The 18753-nt window shown below is 41.5% G+C and overlaps 1 protein-coding gene and 2 non-coding genes across 4 annotated transcripts; all 3 read right to left on the bottom strand.

Annotated features, from left to right (window-relative positions):
• Window positions 1-1579: 1579 nt before the first annotated feature.
• On the bottom strand, window positions 1580-9183 carry RNF7 (ring finger protein 7). Of its 2 annotated transcripts, XR_010747172.1 has the most exons (4): window positions 8919-9183; window positions 4593-4640; window positions 1981-2590; window positions 1580-1893 (listed from the first exon to the last, which is right to left on the bottom strand). XR_010747172.1 is itself a non-coding variant. In XM_066350502.1 (3 exons), exons 1-3 carry the CDS (start codon window positions 9091-9093, stop codon window positions 2472-2474), a joined length of 342 nt encoding a protein of 113 aa, XP_066206599.1. In that variant the 5' UTR covers window positions 9094-9183; the 3' UTR covers window positions 1580-2471. The 2 variants fall into 2 exon arrangements, 1 of the variants encoding a protein (XP_066206599.1); XM_066350502.1 differs by having other exon boundaries at window positions 1580-2590.
• Window positions 9184-10886: 1703 nt separating this feature from the next.
• TRNAA-AGC (transfer RNA alanine (anticodon AGC)) lies at window positions 10887-10962 on the bottom strand. The gene has a single exon. It is a non-coding gene; the product is annotated as a tRNA-Ala (tRNA).
• Window positions 10963-18122: 7160 nt separating this feature from the next.
• TRNAT-AGU (transfer RNA threonine (anticodon AGU)) lies at window positions 18123-18198 on the bottom strand. Its single transcript has one exon. It is a non-coding gene; the product is annotated as a tRNA-Thr (tRNA).
• Between the last annotated feature and the right edge of the window lie 555 nt (window positions 18199-18753).

Below are 18753 nucleotides of genomic sequence, written 5' to 3'. Positions count from 1 at the left end.
CCTTGGGTCCAAGTTGGTGAGCTTTGCTCAAACCAGATAAGCCCATGCTCAAGCTGGCGACCTCGGGGTCTCGAATCTGGGTCCTCCGCATCCCAGCCCGATGCTCTATCCACTGCACCACCACCTGGTCAGGTGGACCTAATTTCTTTTTATATAACACAAGTACTTTTTTGCATAGCTTTAAAATTCATTAGTTTCCAAACATGCAACTAATGGGTAAATCAAGATTGTATAATACATTGTTTCGTTCAGAACTTGACTATGCACGATTTACCATTTTAGGGAAAAAAGTCTTACCATCAATAGAAATGTTTGTGTTTCTGAGTCACAATGGTCTACATATAGTGATCAGGTTCTGATGTAATTACACCCAAGCATTTACATACGGAAATACAAATGATTATCATTACTTTCCTCTTGTTTATATTCTGTATTAGAATTAAGTTGTCATTATATACATTTTAATTATATGTAGAGACATTAATTTCACTTCAGAATAGTAAAGGGGGCATTTTTTATAAAAAGGAAGTAATGGATTTGATAGGGTTGATTTACTGACTCAGATGCCAGTCGTAATACAAGGCAACTTGCATAGATGAAAAATTAAATAAAGATGACAAATGTGTTTCCAATTCACTGTTAAAATAAAACTCAACACTGTTGAACCCAATGGAAAAACCAGTTCAATGCTTTTGTGTTGGAACCCCTAATTAAATGTCACAGCTTGTTTCGGCTGAAACTTTCAGATGGCTATGCAGATGCGCTGCCATCTTTGCAGGGGGGGTAGGAGCAGAGCTGCTTTGTCCCAGTCCCTCCTCACTTCCCTCCGATGCTGATGTGTGACAGAAACAGCTTTGTTAGGTGGCGGACGAGCAGTCCTACTGAGGAAAATCAGTTTATTACCACTTTCCTCCACTTTTCATTTACATACTGTCACACTGACTAAAATAATTCATCATTTTAATTATTTATCTTAACTTTAAGCCAAATATTTGCTTCACTTTTTATAGGTATAACCTTTTAAAAAGGTCTAAAACCTGTTAAAATAGTTCATTGCCCATGACAAACACATTCAAATGGTCAAACATATTTGTATATTGTAATTAATTTTTCAGTGGACAGTTATAAAAATATATAATAAAGCTAAAATTCCCAGAGAAATCTAATGGTAGTCAATGCAAATGCATACGGAACCCTAAGTTTTATCAATTTATGTTTTTAACATATCCACATTTTTTAGATATAAAGATTCCGATTCACTAACTCTGAAACTACAGAAGTAAATGGTTAAGATGTAAAGATTTTAGCTTTTTAAATTCTTAGCAGCGGCCTCTACTATGGAAAAAATCAAAATGAACTTGTGGTCCAAAAATTGTTACAAGATAACCTCCATTGGATGTAAATGAGTTGGATAAGATTTAAGTATTTTCTCACATGTATATGTTTCCAGGTAATAAAATTAAAATGTTCTTGTTACCAAATGAAAGAACATAAATAGTTTTTTCAAACAAAAGCATTTACTTGACAAATCAGTTTATTAACATCAAGTTTAAAGTTGTGAATAAAATCACAATGACAATTCAAATGAACAGAATAAATCATTTATTAAAACACTGTGTAATAAAATAAAAAAATTTTTGATCCAATACTATAGTGGTAAACATTTCCCCCTCATTAACAGTTCACCTAAGAACAGCCAAATTACATCATAATCTGACAAAAACTTGAAGATACTTGTCCTTTACCACTGAACAACTGAGCAGTGAGGTGTGCAGACCTAGGGTTTGGGGCTGAGTCAAGGATAGAGAATGATAACCTCAAAGACGATCAAAATCCAGATGCCCAAAGATTAAATTTTATTTACTCCGCTTACAGGGCCAAACTTAAAACTGTCTGATACTCCAGACCCAGGATAAGGATTTGAATCCTAGCACCACCATTTATTTGTGTGACCTTGAGCAAGTTATTTCACCTCTCCACATCTGAGTTCTTATATTTCGTCAATCACCCCCTTCTTGGTCTAAAATAAATACCAGGAACAAATTAAGGATGAGTTGAGCTTTAAACTGAACTTTCTTACTGTAACACTGTCATTTTTATATCTGACCCACCACAGCATGCAAAAAGTTCTCTAAATGGAACTGCTTCTACAGCCCCTTGGATATCCATAAGTAAATGATAAAGGTCACTCGATTTGTAGTTCTCTCCTCTATAGCACTTCTAAGCAGTGTGACACATACCAGGGATAGGAAAGACCATTTTTAATAAATTATCTTCTTCATTGTAGAGAATTTCTGAAAATAAAATGGACAAAATGCTAACACATGCCTTTGATGTGTGTCTTCAAAGAGCCGAGATCCATCTCCTCCTATTTGAAGGATTAGTCCCCAAGTGTCCTCGCCTTTGTGGGGCACTCGGGTAACGTGATCCTCCAGGGCCCCAGACAAGCACTATAAAGGCCTCCAGAACCCTCATTTGCCGATTCTTTGGACCACCCAGTCTTGCTGGCAGAGAGGGCAGCGATTGTTCTGTTTCACCCACAGGGACATGCAGCAGTTATGGAAGGAATGATTGCATTCTCCCCACACCACTAAAAGGAAAAATAAAAAGATTATTTGATATTACACATTTCAATTTAAATTACTGAGCTGAAATATATAGCTTATTTTATATTATGAATAATAGTCATGATTCATAATCTCGAATAAAGAGGGTAAATTGGTCAAAAAGAATTTTTCCTACCTATAAAGCCAATACCTATAAAAAGTTAAAAACTGCTTGATAAGGCGGTGGCGCAGTGGATAGAGCGTTGGCCTGGGACGCAGACGACCCAGGTTTGAAACCCCGAGGTCACTGGCTTGAGCCCGGGCTCATCTGGCTTGAGCACTGGCTCACTAGCTTGAGCGAGGGGTCACTGGCTCAAGTGTGGGATCATAGACATGACCCCATGGTTGCTGGCTTGAGCAAGGGGTCACTAACTGTGCTGTAGCACCCCCCCCCCTTGGGTCAAGGTATATAGGAGAAAGCAATCACTGAACAACTAAGGTGCTGAAACAAAGAATTGATGCTTCTCATCTCTCTCCCCGTCTGTCTGTCCCTATCTGTCCCTCTCCCTGATTCTCTGTCTCAAATAAATAAATAAACAAACAAACAAACAAACAAAACAAATAAAAAAAACCTTTACACATGTAAAGTTTGTGCTTAGGGGGCTTTCCATCACTGTACTAGACTCTAGATGATGTGGTGGCCCCAAGTCCCTACATAGTTCTGTATGCTGTCTTCCTGAAATCAGGAGATTAAAGGACTTGAGCTCTCCTTAGATCCTGGACTTCTCAGTCATGCATGCACTGACCTTGGAGATGTTCTGCGCTTTATTTTACTGAAAAAATATCCTCCCAATTTTTATTTACCAAGATACGAGTTTTAAATGTTTTCAGTTCATTGTAGGCTGTTATAAAATAGATGACATGCTTCTAAATATTATCTGCTATACCATCTACTGAGCTGTTTACCTGGAAGTGGTGATAAGCTACTTCCAGGTCAAGTTATCAATAAGCAGTGCAATTCCTCAGGAGACAAACAATGAAATTTTCCAAGTGGCTATTTGGAAAAAGAGGTCTCTTTGTGATCAAAGAAAGCTAGCCTACACCTTACAATTCCCAATTAATATTAATATTCTTTAAACAAACAGCATGACAGAAAAATTTTCAACCAAGGGAAATCACCCACAACCAGGACTATAATATCAAATGTTAGCTTCATTTATCCTTTCCTTGATCAACTGAGCTATATGATAACAGAACAAGAAAGACATAAGAATAAAAGAAAAAAGGAAAAACAACTTCTTAAAATTGGCTGTAGGGGGTAGAAAGCAAGGGGGAATTATTCTAGTGTTTCAGGAAGAAGCAAGACTTGAGCAAAACAGCATAAATCATTAATAAGAAGCTGTACGTAAACACCAGCACAAAGCACAAAGTTAACCTTTCATTCCAGAAAAATGTTTGAACACTGATATAGCAATCTAGAAGTGACGACTTCAAAAATTAGGGCATACAAACCTTTGAAATGTTTAACACATTTAGCCTAAGACAACTTTTATAGTGCTAGACTATAAGGAAAATTTAATAGATTTTTAAATTTATTACAAACTACATTCTCAAAAAAGATTTATAATTTTTTCTACTTTAGTTGAAAAGTTAAACACTATAAGAATACTGAAAATGGAAATGCTTCATTATAATAAAACTCTACCAAAACGGACCTATAATGTATTCAAAATTTAAATGTTTTGCCAAATTCCTTCTTATATAATTTAGTAGAAGACAATTATTCATTTTTTGATTACCAAAATGTTTACTATACCCAGGTTTGAAATACTTACATAGTCAATTCTTAATTACAGGGAATAAAAAAACTTGCAGATTACGCCATTATGACCTTTTGAGAACCAACACATTTTATATTAATAATGGAACCACTGCTTTACAGTTTATTTTTGTATATTGATAAAGTCAATCTTAATAGCAAATTGAAACATCCCACTGAGAGAAAACCTTCAGTTGAAAAAGCAAGAGAAAGAAATTACAACATACCAACACAATCCTCTTGTTTGTTTTCAGCTTGACATCTAAGACAGGCATCTAAAAGTAAACAAACAGCAATGCTCATTCTGATGCTCAGAATGCAACTTTTAAAACCCAGACATTTCAAAGTAAAATAAAAGCCCAGAGGATTAGAGATGGAGATAAAAGACTCATAATATTAATTTCTCATCTGACATAACTGTTTAATGATGAATAAAGTACAAAGCACTCTACTAATTTACTTATGACCAGGAGCAATTTTACAGGCCTTTTTTTTTTTTTAATTTACTTATGACAGGAGCAATTTACTGACCCTTTATTTTTACAAGCTCTGATGAAAAGATGTCCTGACAGCGGACACAACCACTAGAGAAAAATATGCCGTTCCCCATTGTATTAAAACTTATAATCTCACTGGGCATATTCACATAGCTCAATCTTAGGGGTAGTGTATTTTCAAGACACACTTTTAAATAAGCTATGCACTTGGGAATATAAAGTACAGCATGAGGAATAGTCATCAGTATATCTACTATGTATGATGCCAGGAGGGTACTGGAAATATTGGGGAAACACTGCAAAGTATATTGCTATTAAAAAAAAAAAAGATTATATAACCACTATGCTGTACACCTGAAACTAATACAAATAATACTGAATGTAAACTGTAATTCAATAAATAAAATTTAAAAATTAAATAAGCCATGTATAAATTTTATGTACATATTTGCTTAGACACACATAAAGAAACTCTAGAAGAATACCCACAAAACTAATAATAAAGTTTACCTAGAAGGGGATTGAACGGGAAGAATTTATTATTGTATACTGTCTTAAATTTTTGAATTATATGACTGTATGAGCTATAGAAAAAAATTAATTAAAATTAATTTAAAATACTTTCTAAAAACCAGGAGTTTTTTTCTTCTAAGGAAATGCTCCCTTTACATGTAAGTCTGAGTCCAAAGCATTTACCCAACAATGGCAAAGTATTTTAAGAAATTACTTGGGAGTAAATACTAGGAATGGGAACCTAAAGTATACTTTTATGAAGGAGGTAATACAGAGTGTTTCAGGGACTAATGAAATAGATTCATTCACTAGCTACAAGAGTCAAGGTTGGGTAGAAGGAAGTTCAAACCAACAGAAAAAAAGTTTTAAACATAAACTGGAGAAAAATAATTCTGTAAAAATAGATATACGATGGAGCTGAAGCCTGCCTCTTCTTACACTGGAGCATGTGCAGGCATTCGTTTGCTTCTCTCTGCATGTTTTTACCCTAAAAAAAACACACCACCCTGCCTCTTCAGTGTGGACTAAAAACCACTACTGCCTCCTGAGACTTTCTTCAATTCCACAATTACTAAGCACCCACTCTGTGCAAGGAGTTATGCACTGGGGACACCAAAATGACCAAGTCTGGGTCCCTAGTCTCCAAAGCAAAAGGGGATAGACAGGCAAACAATTAAGTATCTTAAAGATCATGATGTAACAGTGGTGATAAGGCTCTGGTTCTGTGCAATCACAGAATTAGATTCTATGATCCCAACTGCCTTTTTACAAATTAGGAAAAGAAGGCCCCAAAAGGATGTGTCCAATGCCCACCTTAACACACACACACACACACACACACACACACACACACACACACACACACACGCCCCAAAAGGATGTGTCCAATGCCCACCTTAACACACACACACACACACACACACACACACACACACACACACACACACACGGGCCAGGGTCACTCTGGCTCTTTATAACTGGGCAGTACAAGCGAAACCAGTCCTCTTCCTCAGCAGCACTTGCTCCTTTCAGAGTGAAGGAGGGGAGCGGAAATCAAGACAGTGAACCAAATCAGAATGGGCTGACAGGCAATTCTTGCATCAAGAAGCCATGATAAATCAATGTGTTTGAGAGAGAAATTCCAAATAGTAAGGAAGTGAGATTAAGTGGGCTCTTTTTGTAGGATCGAGAAATCTCTAAACTATGCTTATAGCTTTGATTTAGATTATCAAAAACTGACCTAATAGAAAAAATTCCCAAAGCTTCAGATAAAAGAAAAAAGTTTCTTTTGATGACATTCCTAATATCTGAAACAGCACATTTCTAAGGAGTACAATAACACTGACACCTTTTAGAAGGATGCTAGGGTAAGGACTGGGAAGTCTGAAAAACATCCTGCTGTCACCTGACCACTCAGTGGATTTTAACACCTCATTAACAAAATATACTACAAAGGTCTAGTTCAGAATACTTTACTGACTTCAAAGTATAGTTGCTGTAGATCTGCAACATTAATCCACAGCAGCAGAACACTTGCTGTAATTAGAAAGTCAATATGAATGGGAGCCATTTATAACTCATACTCTGACTTACTTTATATATCCCAAGTAAAGTTGATTGGTTGCAAAATTTCAACCATTACTTTAAATTCTCCATTTCTACTTACTAGATTAAAAAATTTCTTTGGGGAGAAAAATAAAATGCCTTTTTAGGAACACTCTTCTTTTTTATACTAAAGGAAATTTAAGGGACAAAATTTTTAGCATAGCCTGTCTTGCTAAGGAACAAAAAAATGGAGTCACCTGTGTAAGTTAAAAATACCAACCAGCTCTGGCCCGGTGTGTGGAAGTTCCGGGTTCGATTCCCAGCCAGGGCACACAGGAGAAGCGCCCATCTGCTTCTCCACCCCTCCCCCTCTCCTTTGTCTCTATCTCTCTCTTCCCCTCCCACAGCCAAGGCTCCATTGGAGAAAGGTTGGCCCGGGCGCTGAGGATGGTTCCTCCAGCTCAGGCACTGCAATGGCTCCGGTTGCAACAGAGCAACGCCCCCTAATAGGCATGCTGGGTGAATCCTGGTCGGGTGCATGCGGAAGTCTGTCTCTCTGCCTCCCCGTTATTGACTAAAGAACAATACAAAAAACAAACGAAAAAGCCAACCAAACTGGAAAGGGGTAAGGGGACTGTATTGCAAGCCAATAAACTGGGTACTTTTAAAACCTAATCTGCTTCTGACCAGGCGGTGGCACAGTCGAGTGTAGGACTGGGACTCGGAGGACCCAGGTTCATAACCCCGAGCTCGTGGGCTTGAGCACGGGCTCATCTGGTTTGAGCAAGGCTCACAAGCTTCAGCTCAAGGCTGCTGGCTTGAGCAAGGGGCACTTGGTCTGCTGTAGCCCCCCGCCCCCCTCAAGGCACATAAAATGAGAAAGCAATCAATGAACAACTAAGGTGCTGCCACGAAGAACTGATGCTTCTCATCTCTTTCCCTTCCTGTCTGACACACACACACACAAATATATTATATATGATATATTACTTGCATTTAAAGAGCACCTCTTTTTCAAGGTGGTCTGAGATCTTAAAACAGAAACCATAGAAAACAAAATAGGATGAAGCCATTCTGAAAGGTTTCACTTGCTCCAATATTTTTATTCAAAATATCACAGAGAACCAGATAGAAGGTGACCGAAGACAATTTGACTTTGAGTGATGAGTATGCAACATAATCAAACATCAAAATTACCTGGAGATGTTTTTTCTGAACCTATGTACCCTGATTGATCAATGTCACCCCATTAAAATTTTTAAAAAAATCAGAGAGAAGATTATTTGTAGAAAAGTGTTCCTCACCAAGGCATGAAGGAGTCAGAGCAGGGCCGTATCTTTTCCAGGTATCTTATGACAGGGAGGGGCCGGCACGAAGATTAAATTTTGTGTTTCTAAGTAATGGGCTTACATTATTCAATTCCCACAAAACTTAAATATTCTTGAACCACAATGTACTCCTTCCAGCCAAGCGAGTGCCGCCCGACCTGTCTTGAATCCCTCAGATTTAAAAGCCAGAGGCAGGGCAGTAGTCGCTAAGACACAAATGCAAGGGCTGGGCACACTTTCCTTCCCTGCAGCTCTCAAGAGCAGACTGAGGGTGTCGTTTTCGTGGAAGATTACCAGAGCATCACTTTGGTGTGTGACCAGAACCAATAAAGCGCTGTGCGGCGTCAGGGCTTCCCCTCGACCCCTCTGCGGTCTGCTTTCAGGACGGGGCTGGGGGCTGGCCGCCCTACCCGGGCGGTTCCTCTCGCCGCCCAGCAGCCCACACAGCCGCAAGTGTTCCACACCCATCGCTACCTGAAATTATCTTAAGTCCTCAACTCACTGCCCGTTCCTCTCGCTAGAACTCGGCTCCAGGCGGCAGCCACAGCCAGGGCGTAGCCCCCGCGCCCAGGCCTCCGGACAGGGGTCTCCCCTCGCTCTCGCCAATCCCCGCCCGGAACCAGCGCCGCCGAGGCCGGAGCGCGGCCCGGGCCTCGCGTGCAGCGCTTACCCATCACCTGGACCCTGCAGATGGCGCACGTATCGCACTCCACGTCCCAGCTCCACATGGCCACCGCGTTCCACTTCTTCAGAGAGAACATTTTATCGCCTCCCGATTTGGAGCCTGCACTCCCGGGGTGAGAGGACAGGGCGCAGGGCTCCTCGCCGTCTTCCACGTCGGCCATAGCGGCAGGCGCTGAGCCGGTGGCCGAGACGTTGGATCCGGGAAGGCGGACGGCTATGGCGGCTCTGTGGGGCCGCCCGACAGGCCACAGCGCCGCCTGCAGGCCGCCGGCCACTGCGGGGCCTGGGACAGAGGCCACCTGCGATTGGCTGGCGCGGGCCCGTGACGTCACACTACGCCAGCGCTCTGCCGTCGTCTTCCCTCCCCTCTTTGCGTGCTGCGCGACCTGGAAGGTTGAGGGACTTGGGGCGACAGCCAGCCGAATTTGCTGAAGTTCTGTGGAAAGTTACTGTCGTGATTGCCCGTGCACATTGTGCGGGGAAACAGGTTGTCCTACCTTATGCCTTTATGAAACTTGCCACTCTCAGAAATTACCTTGTTAATGTATCCGTTTGTCGTCCCTCACAAATGAAAACTGCTAATACAAGGGACCATGTCTTTATCACCACCTTGTCCTCCGTACCAAAAAAATCTGGCTACAGAAGGCCCAATTATTCGTTGAGTGAATGAACTTCATGAGCTTCTAGAAGACCCCTTTACACTTAAAAATTACTGGAACCCCAAAGGACTTTTTTTTTTTTTTCATTTTTCTGAAGCTGGAAACGGGGAGGCAGTCAGACAGACTCCCGCATGCGCCCGACCGGGGTCCACCCGGCATGCCCACCAGGGGGCGATGTTTTGCCCCTCTGGGGCGTCGCTCTGTTGCATCCAGAGCCATTCTAGCGCCTGAGGCAGAGGCCACAGCCATTCCCAGCGCCTGGGCCATCTTTGCTCCAATGGAGCCTGGCTGCGGGAGGGGAAGAGAGAGACAGAGAGGAAGGAGAGGGGGAGGGGTGGAGAAGCAGATGGGCGCTTCTCCTGTGTGCCCTGGCCGGGAATCGAACCCGGGACTCCTGCACGCCAGGCCGACACTCTACCGCTGCCAAAGGACTTATATATATTTGCTTTTTAAGAAATTAAAATGGAGGAAAGGATTTAAATGTATTAATTCATTTAAAAATAACAGTAATAAACCCATTACAACTTATCATTAGAGCAATGACATCACATCATGTAGCTTCTGGAAAACACTAGACTCATGGAAAGAAAAGAGAAATAGCCCTGAATACTGTTATGCAAGTAGTTTTGATCTCTGAAAGGATCCAGGCAACCCTGAGGATCACTCTTTGAGAATCTTAATCTGGTTTAACCTCGTCCTTTTATATGTAGGAGAAGTGAGGTCCAGAGAAGTAACTTAAAGAGCCCACTGCTACTACACCATGGTTACTGTTTTGAGACCAGCATTCTTCTATTGCTAGCGTAGGGTCATATAATTATGTTTTCACAAGCAAAGTAGACAACATTTTTGTTTAAAAGATAAGAACACTGAGGCACAGAAGCCTAAGGAGATGCCTGATTACCATCACCGTCTAGGGGTGAACACTTGCCGTGTCAGAGTTGGGATTCAGAGCCTCCCACCTCTTTTTTTTTTTTTTTTTTTTTTTTTTTGCATTTTTCTGAAGCTGGAAACAGGGAGAGACAGTCAGACAGACTCCCGCATGCGCCCCACCGGGATCCACCGGCACGCCCACCAGGGGCGAGGCTCTGCCCACCAGGGGGCGATGCTCTGCCCATCCTGGGCGTCACCATGTTGCGACCAGAGCCACTCTAGCGCCTGAGGCAGAGGCCACAGAGCCATCCCCAGCGCCCGGGCCATTTTTGCTCCAATGGAGCCTCGGCTGCGGGAGGGGAAGAGAGAGACAGAGAGGAAGGCGCGGCGGAGGGGTGGAGAAGCAAATGGGCGCTTCTCATGTGTGCCCTGGCCGGGAATCGAACCCGGGTCTTCCGCACGCTAGGCCGACGCTCTACCGCTGAGCCAACCGGCCAGGGCCCAGAGCCTCCCACCTCTTAATGAGCCTCACATCATCCCCTCATCTCTAGGTGCCAGACCTTCTGACTGGGTAGGCGCTAACCAAGCTCAGGGAGTCTAGCAAAGGAGACAAGAATGCATCAATACATAAAAATATAAATATGAACAGGATCACATTTGACTAGATGCTAATGTGTGCTGTTTGTTAAGTGGCCTGTTAAGTGCTGTAAGGGACAGAAATGTTCCTAAGGACTGATGAAGTGAGGTAAAAAGCCTCATGGAAGAAGTGAGGTTTGAAATGGGGGATGGAGGGGAGATGGGAGGCCCTGGTGGCCAGAAAATGAGTGAAGAATCTAACCTCTGCTTGAAACTGAGCAGTAGTATTGGTGGCAGACATGAGTCTTACCGCACTAACTTTACGAGCCAGACAAAAATCGCTATAGACAAACTCAGATGAACCAAGAACAGCACATGTTCTGTTCATATTGGGACCACACATCTGACTAGAGATGGCTATAAATGCTAGATAGCTAATAAAAATTTTTAAAAGGCTGGAACCAGATGAGGATAGAATGCACCCAGTTGGTAGGAGCTGGGTGGTTTGAAAGAGAAAAGGAGTGAAACTCAGATGAAACTTTGAAGGATTAGAGAAAGGTTAAGGGCAAGAAATGGTACATGCCCATGCCCAGTCTGAAACTCATCAGCCTGTCACTGGATTATTGTGTCCTGACTTCCTCCCTGTCTCTCCTCCCCAGTCCAACTGGTATTCAATCTAATGTGCTGTTCAATTTTCCTATGTCCTTTTGTCCACCTGGCATTTTCCAGCTCAAAATGTTCCACGGCTCTGAATTAACAAGGTCTTTTGTTATCATCAGAACAAAATCTAAAGGTCCCAGTTGGTTATTTAATCCTGCCACAGTATGGCTTCAATTTCCTTTTTTAGTGTCACCTGAAGCAGTCCTCCCTCAGACCCTTGTCAGATTGGCTTGCTCAGTCATCTAAACACAACGTGGACTTTTTTCTTTTCTCCTTCACATTTTAATATCTCTAATATTAGACAGAACTTCCCTTAACCTGTTCTGACTGGATTGCCCTCTGCACTGAGGAAAAACTTATTCATCTTTGTGACCTCTCTTTCTTTCTTTCTTTCTTTCTTTCTTTCTTTCTTTCTTTCTTTCTTTCTTTCTTTCTTTCTTTCTTTCTTTCTTCTTTGTGACAGAGACAGAGAGAGACAGAGAGAGGGACAGATAGGGACAGACAGGAAGGGAGAGAGATGAGAAACATCAATTCTTCATTGCGGTTCCTTAGTTGTCCACTGATTGATTTCTCATATGTGCCCTGACGGGAGGGGGGGGGGAGGGCTACAGCAGACCTAGTGACCCCTTGCTTGAGCCAGCAACCTTGGGCTCAAGCTGGTGAGCCTTGCTCAAACCCGATGAGCCTGCGCTCAAGCTGCCGACCTTGGAGTCTCAAACCTGGGTCCTCTGCGTCCCAGTTCGATGCTCTATCCACTGAGCCACCGCCTGGTCAGGCCTCACTGACCATCTTTACCACCATTTATCTATGTCTCCCCAGGAGATCATAACAAAACTGTTTCTTCCACCCATTTGGCAGGTCACATAGCAACTAAAAAATGCTGTTACTGATGTTTATCAAATAATTTTAAGTTTTTCAAATTACAGCTCAAAAAATAATAAAAATCATTAAAATAATAAAATGAGTATGCAGTGAAAATAAGCAAGTACTGTTAATAATAGACTGTCCAGAAATTCCTATATATGTACAAGCAGACACAGAATACATCAACTTATATTTTTTAGTTTTAATTATGGTAAAATATATATAACAAAGTTTACCATCTTAACCATTTTTAAGTATATAGTTCAGTAGTATTAAGTACATTCACATTATTATGCAACCAATCTCCAGAACTTCTTCATCTTCCAAAATTGAAACTCTATAGTGATTGAACTCTTCATTTCCCCCTGCTCCTCTTGACAGCTACCATTCTACATTCTGTTTCTGAGTCTGGCTACTCTTGGTACCTCATATAAGTGGAGTCATACAGTATTTGCCTTTTTGTGACTGGCTGATTTCACTTAACATGTTCTCAAGGTTTATCCATGTTGTAGCATGTGTCAATTTCCTTCCTTTTTAAGGCTGAATACTATTCTATTGTGTGCACATTTGACAAGTTGCTTATACATTCATCAGTGATGGGCATTTGAATTGTTTTCACCATTTGCATATCACAAATAATGCTATTATGAACATGAGTATACAAATATCTCTTCTGATCTTGCCTTTAATTCTTTTGGATATATACCCAGAATTTGAATTGCTGGCTCATATTACATCAATTCATTTTTAATATAAAAGTTTCACATATACAATTCTCTAGCCTGATTTTTTGGTTAATAGTACTATTAGGACATCTTTCCATATAAACACTTATATATCCACATTATTCTTTTTAATGGCTATGTAGTACTACTCCACCACATACATTTCCTGTGATTTCTTTCCCTGACAACCCTTTGAGACACATCTAATTGTTTCCAATGTGTAATGTATAGTGCTGCAGTGACATCTCTGTACATATTTCCTTGCATATGTGTAAAATAAACTTCTAAAAGTAATTTTAGTTTAGTTGGTGACCCATAATACCTGGGTCAAAAGCTGTATATTTTTCATTTTGATAGAAATTGCCAAAAGACCTTTAAAGAGGAATGCAGACTTTATACTCCCAACCATGGATGTTACTGGTAAATTTCCCAAAAGGTTTTGTTTGTTTGTTTGTTTGTTTGTTTTTAGTGAGGAGGGGAGAGGGAACAGACAGGCAGGAAGGGATAGAGATTAGAAGCATCAACTTGTAGTTGCACCACCTTAGTTATTTATTGATTTTTTTCTCATATGTGCCTTGATGGAGGCAGGGAGTAGGGCTCTAGCCAAGTCAGTGACCTCTTGCTCAAGCCAGTGACATTGGACTCAAGCCTGTGACCTTTGGGCTCAAGTCAGTGACCAGTGGGCCATGTCTATGATCCCATGCTCAAGCTGGCAACCTCGGGGTTTCTAACCTGGGTCCTCAGCATCTCAGGTTGACGCAATATCCACTGCACTACCACCTGGTCAGGCTTTTGTTTTTATTCTATAGTTTTATTTATTTATTTATTTATTTATTTATTCATTTTAGAGAGGAGAGGGAGAGACAGAGAGCAGAGACAGAGAGAGAGAAAGAGGAGAGGAGCTGGAAGCATCAACTCCCATATGTGCCTTGACCAGGCAAGCCCAGGGTTTCGAACCGGCGACCTCAGCATTTCCAGGTCGATGCTTTATCCACTGCGCCACCACAGGTCAGGCCAGGTTTTTGTTTTTAAAGTAGAAATAATTTCTCAGGAGGCCTCACACATTGATATATAACTTTGGAGGATTTGTTAAATTATTTTAGTCCCTATGCTCTATTGTTATTTACTTTTAATGAACAAGGATCTTGTCTTCCTAGCAAGATGCTAAGATCTTCAACGGTGGATCTTATACCCATCCCCACTTCCACACTTAGTTTGGTTCCATGAACTTGCCAGCACTTGTTGCATTTGTACATAGAAAAATGACAGTTTTTTTAAAACTTCAAAATAAAGAGGTCTTAAGTCTTCTTTTTTCTTTTTCTTGTGTGGCTGTTTGATGCGAAATAATTGTAGTCACTCAGTTCTAACATCAATAATGATAACAGCTACTAATATTTATTTTTGAGCATCTACTATGAAATAGGTATTGTCTTAAAATGCTTGACATGTGCCATTTCACTCAATGCTCACCAAATGAGAAAGGTGTTATTCTTATCTGTATCTTACATAAGGGGAAATGTAGGCACAGACTGTCAACAAGGTCACATGTCAAAAGCAGCAGATTTCCACAGAGAATTCTGATTTATCTAATTATCAGGTCCATGCTTTTTATCCCTGTACCATATTATCACTGCATATAGAATTCAACTTAATCTAATTTATCACCCCTACATTGATCAACCACATCTCTTCCACTTCCCATGGAGCTGTCTGAGATCTTAATTGGGGGTAAAGTGATTGGAAGTTCCCTCCAAACTCTATTTGCATAATAAGATCCCCATTTTGGGGGATGTTATCTTTAGAAAGTGATTATTATTTTCAAACATTCCTATTGTTCCAAACTATAGCTATATTTATGAAAGAAGAGTCTTTTATATAAAAATCACAACTTTCTTCAAATTATAAATTTCACATGCACTAGAAAAGCCCCAGAGAAGAATCCCATCTATTTTTACTAAGGCTTAAATGTGAAACCCACATTTTAGAAAATGGCAAATACGATACAATTTAAACTTCTCTGAACTTGCATAAATTAGTCTTACCAAATTTTAGAACTTGAAAGGGGCTTGGTTACAGTAAAAAACATTACCATAGTACAAGCGATACTTTTATAGGCATGTCTGATTGACCATGGAAATAGCATCCATATGAAAACGTGGCATTCATATTCAGTTTTTAGCCTATAATATAATGAACAGGAAATCATAAATTTCAAAATAAAAAGTTCAACTTCATACGATAGACAGTAAACATATGTAAATCATCACCCCCTAAGAGGTAACACATGCTTCATAAAGAGTTAGATTCACCATTTGAGATCCACTATGAACTCACAGGAACCAGGATACGGGTGGCCATGAGTGGGGAGCTGAAGAGAGGCAGCAGAGTTTGTACTAATACTTGAGGGAGCTATGTTGTTCTCTTACTACTTGTCCCTTGGTGCAATCATCATCCATCAGAATGGAATGATGGTTTAGGGGACTGTTACCTAGACCCAGTGGTGGGATTCAAATAACTTAACAACCGGTTCTCTGCCCTAATGACCTTAATGTACTTAATGTTCTCTGCCTTAATGTACTTTTAAGTACAAAAAAACCATATACTGAAAGGTAGTTTATTATTTCATGCATTTAATACTTGAATAAGAACACAAAAGAGCCTGACCAGGCTGTGGTGCAGTGGATAGAGCATCGGACTGGGATGTGGAAGACCCAGGTTCGAGACCCCGAGGTCGCCAACTTGAGTGCGGGCTCATCTGGCTTGAGCAAAAAAGCTTACCAGCTTGGAACCAAGGTCTCTGGCTTGAGCAAGGGGTTATTTCGTCTGCTGAAGGCTCGTGGTCAAGGCACATATGAGAAAGCAATCAATGAACAACTAAGGTGTCGCAACAAAAAACTGATGATTGATGCTTCTCATCTCTCTCTATTTCTGTCTGTCTGTCCCTATCTATCCGTCTCTCTGACTCTCTCTCTGTCCAAAGAACACAAAAGAGGTACGCAAAACTAGATTATGCTACAGGTATTGATTGACTTACGACCTATGCAACTTATGACCATTCAACTTTACAGCCGCAATCACTAGCCACGACTGCTCCGCGTCTGGCAGTGCAAGCGTTGCCCAGCTGGGTGTACGACAGTGCGGACCAGTTTCCGGCAGCACTATCATCTCTGCGTGCACCATTTCAACTGTTATCCCAGACTTGGTACAGCAATTTGTGTTTTGTGTCTTGGATATTTTTCATCAAACCCCTCCCAAGATGTCTACCAAGAGGAAATTGTCTTTGTCTTTGACTTAAAGTTTTTTTGTGTGTGTGTGTGTGTTTTTTTTTACAGAGACAGAGAGAGTCAGAGAGAGAGGGATAGATAGGGACAGAGACAGGAACGGAGAGAGATGAGAAGCATCAATCATTAGTTTTTCGTTGTGACACCTTAGTTGTTCATTGATTGCTTTCTCATATGTGCCTTGACCATGGGGCTACAGCAGACTGAGTAACCCCTTGCTCAAGCCAGGGACTTTGGGTCCAAGCTAGTGAGCTTTGCTCAAACCAAATGACCTACGCTCAAACTGGCGAGCTCGGGGTCTTGAACCTGTGTCCTCCGCATACCAGTTGGACGCTCTATCCACTGCACCACCGACTGGTCAGGCGACTCAAAGATTTTTATAACATCATTTCACAGTACTGTACGTATAGCCTACTCAACTTACAACCAAATTGTGTTACAACTGGTCTGTCGGAACCAATCATGGTCGTAAGTCGAGCACTAGCTGTATAAGAAAGAGTTTTAAAGTATTAATGAAAAAAATATTTAAAAATACCTGACAAAAAACAATAAAACTATTTAAGATATTTCCAGTGACAGCTTGTCACCTCCTGGCTGTTTGGAACTTTTTCTCTTTATGTTACATGTTTGTTTACTGAAGTAACAAACGTGTGGGAATTAAAATGTAGTATTTTATCAAAGGTATAATTAGTTTTACGAAATGAATAAATAAATATTACAAGCATAGTTCCATCAAGTTTTTTTTCACCTCTGGACAGAATGAACATTACTATGGGCACTTAGAAAACGCTGTTGTGCAGATGAATGTTAAAAAAGGTAAGTAATGTAAATTTGTGATTTCCACATTGGGTGGCTGCCCAGGCCACCTTAGAGAGAACCCAGATTGCAAGTCCATTTTAATAACCAGTTTGCTGAACTCAACAAAGAATTATGTATCAGTTCTGCCTAACTGGTGCCAACCAGCTGAATCCCACCACTGCCTAGAACAGGGGTCCCCAAACTACGGCCCCCGCGGGTCGCATGCAGCCCCCTGAGGCCGTTTATCCGCCCCCGCTGCACTTCCAGAAGGGGCACCTCTTTCATTGGTGGTCAGTGAGAGGCCCATAGTTCCCATTGAAATACTGTTCAGTTTGTTGATTTAAATTTACTTGTTCTTTATTTTAAATATTGTATTTGTTCCCGTTTTGTTTTTTTACTTTAAAATAAGATATGTGCAGTGTGCATAGGGATTTTTTTTTTTTTTTTTTTCATTTTTCTGAAGCTGGAAACGGGGAGAGACAGTCAGACAGACTCCCGCATGCGCCCGACCGGGATCCACCCGGCACGCCCACCATGAGGCGACGCTCTGCCCACCAGGGGGCGATGCTCTGCCCATCCTGGGCGTCGCTATATTGCGACCAGAGCCACTCTAGCGCCTGGGGCAGAGGCCACAGAGCCATCCCCAGCGCCCGGGCCATCTTTGCTCCAATGGAGCCTTGGCTGCGGGAGGGGAAGAGAGAGACAGAGAGGAAAGTGCGGCGGAGGGGTGGAGAAGCAAATGGGCGCTTCTCCTGTGTGCCCTGGCCGGGAATCGAACCCGGGTCCTCCGCACACTAGGCCGACGCTCTACCGCTGAGCCAACCGGCCAGGGCCGCATAGGGATTTGTTCATAGTTTTTTTTTATAGTCCGGCCCTCCAACGGTCTGAGGGACAGTGAACTGGCCCCCTGTGTAAAAAGTTTGGGGACCCCTGGCCTAGAACCAAATTGTCATGATCTTATCAAGTGCAAAATCTGCTGTGATGGCATAGTTGACTGCAGCTGAGTGTCTAGGCTCTATACAGCGCCTCCTGGTGGCTGTGGTTAACGGGCACAAATATCCAAGAGCGTATCTTTCTCTTCTTTTTTTTAAGTGAGAGGAGAACCTGACCTGTGGTGGCACAATAGGTAAAGTGTTGATCTGGAATGCTGAGGTTGCCAGTTCAAAACCCCGGGCTTGCCTAGTCAAGGCATATATGGGAGTTGATGCTTTTTGCTCCTCCCCCTTTCTCTCTCTCTTGCCCTCTCTCTGTCTGTCTCTTCTCTCTAAAATGAATAAATAAAATCTAAAAAAAAATAAATAAAAGAAAGTTGATTATTGAGAGGAGGAGAGATAGAGAGACGAACTGCCCTATGTGCCCTAACCAGGATCCACCTGGCAATCCTGTCT

The sequence above is a fragment of the Saccopteryx leptura genome, chromosome 10 (genome assembly GCF_036850995.1).
Source record: "Saccopteryx leptura isolate mSacLep1 chromosome 10, mSacLep1_pri_phased_curated, whole genome shotgun sequence".
NCBI lineage: Eukaryota > Metazoa > Chordata > Mammalia > Chiroptera > Emballonuridae > Saccopteryx > Saccopteryx leptura.
This window is presented reverse-complemented; position numbering and strand designations above follow the sequence as displayed.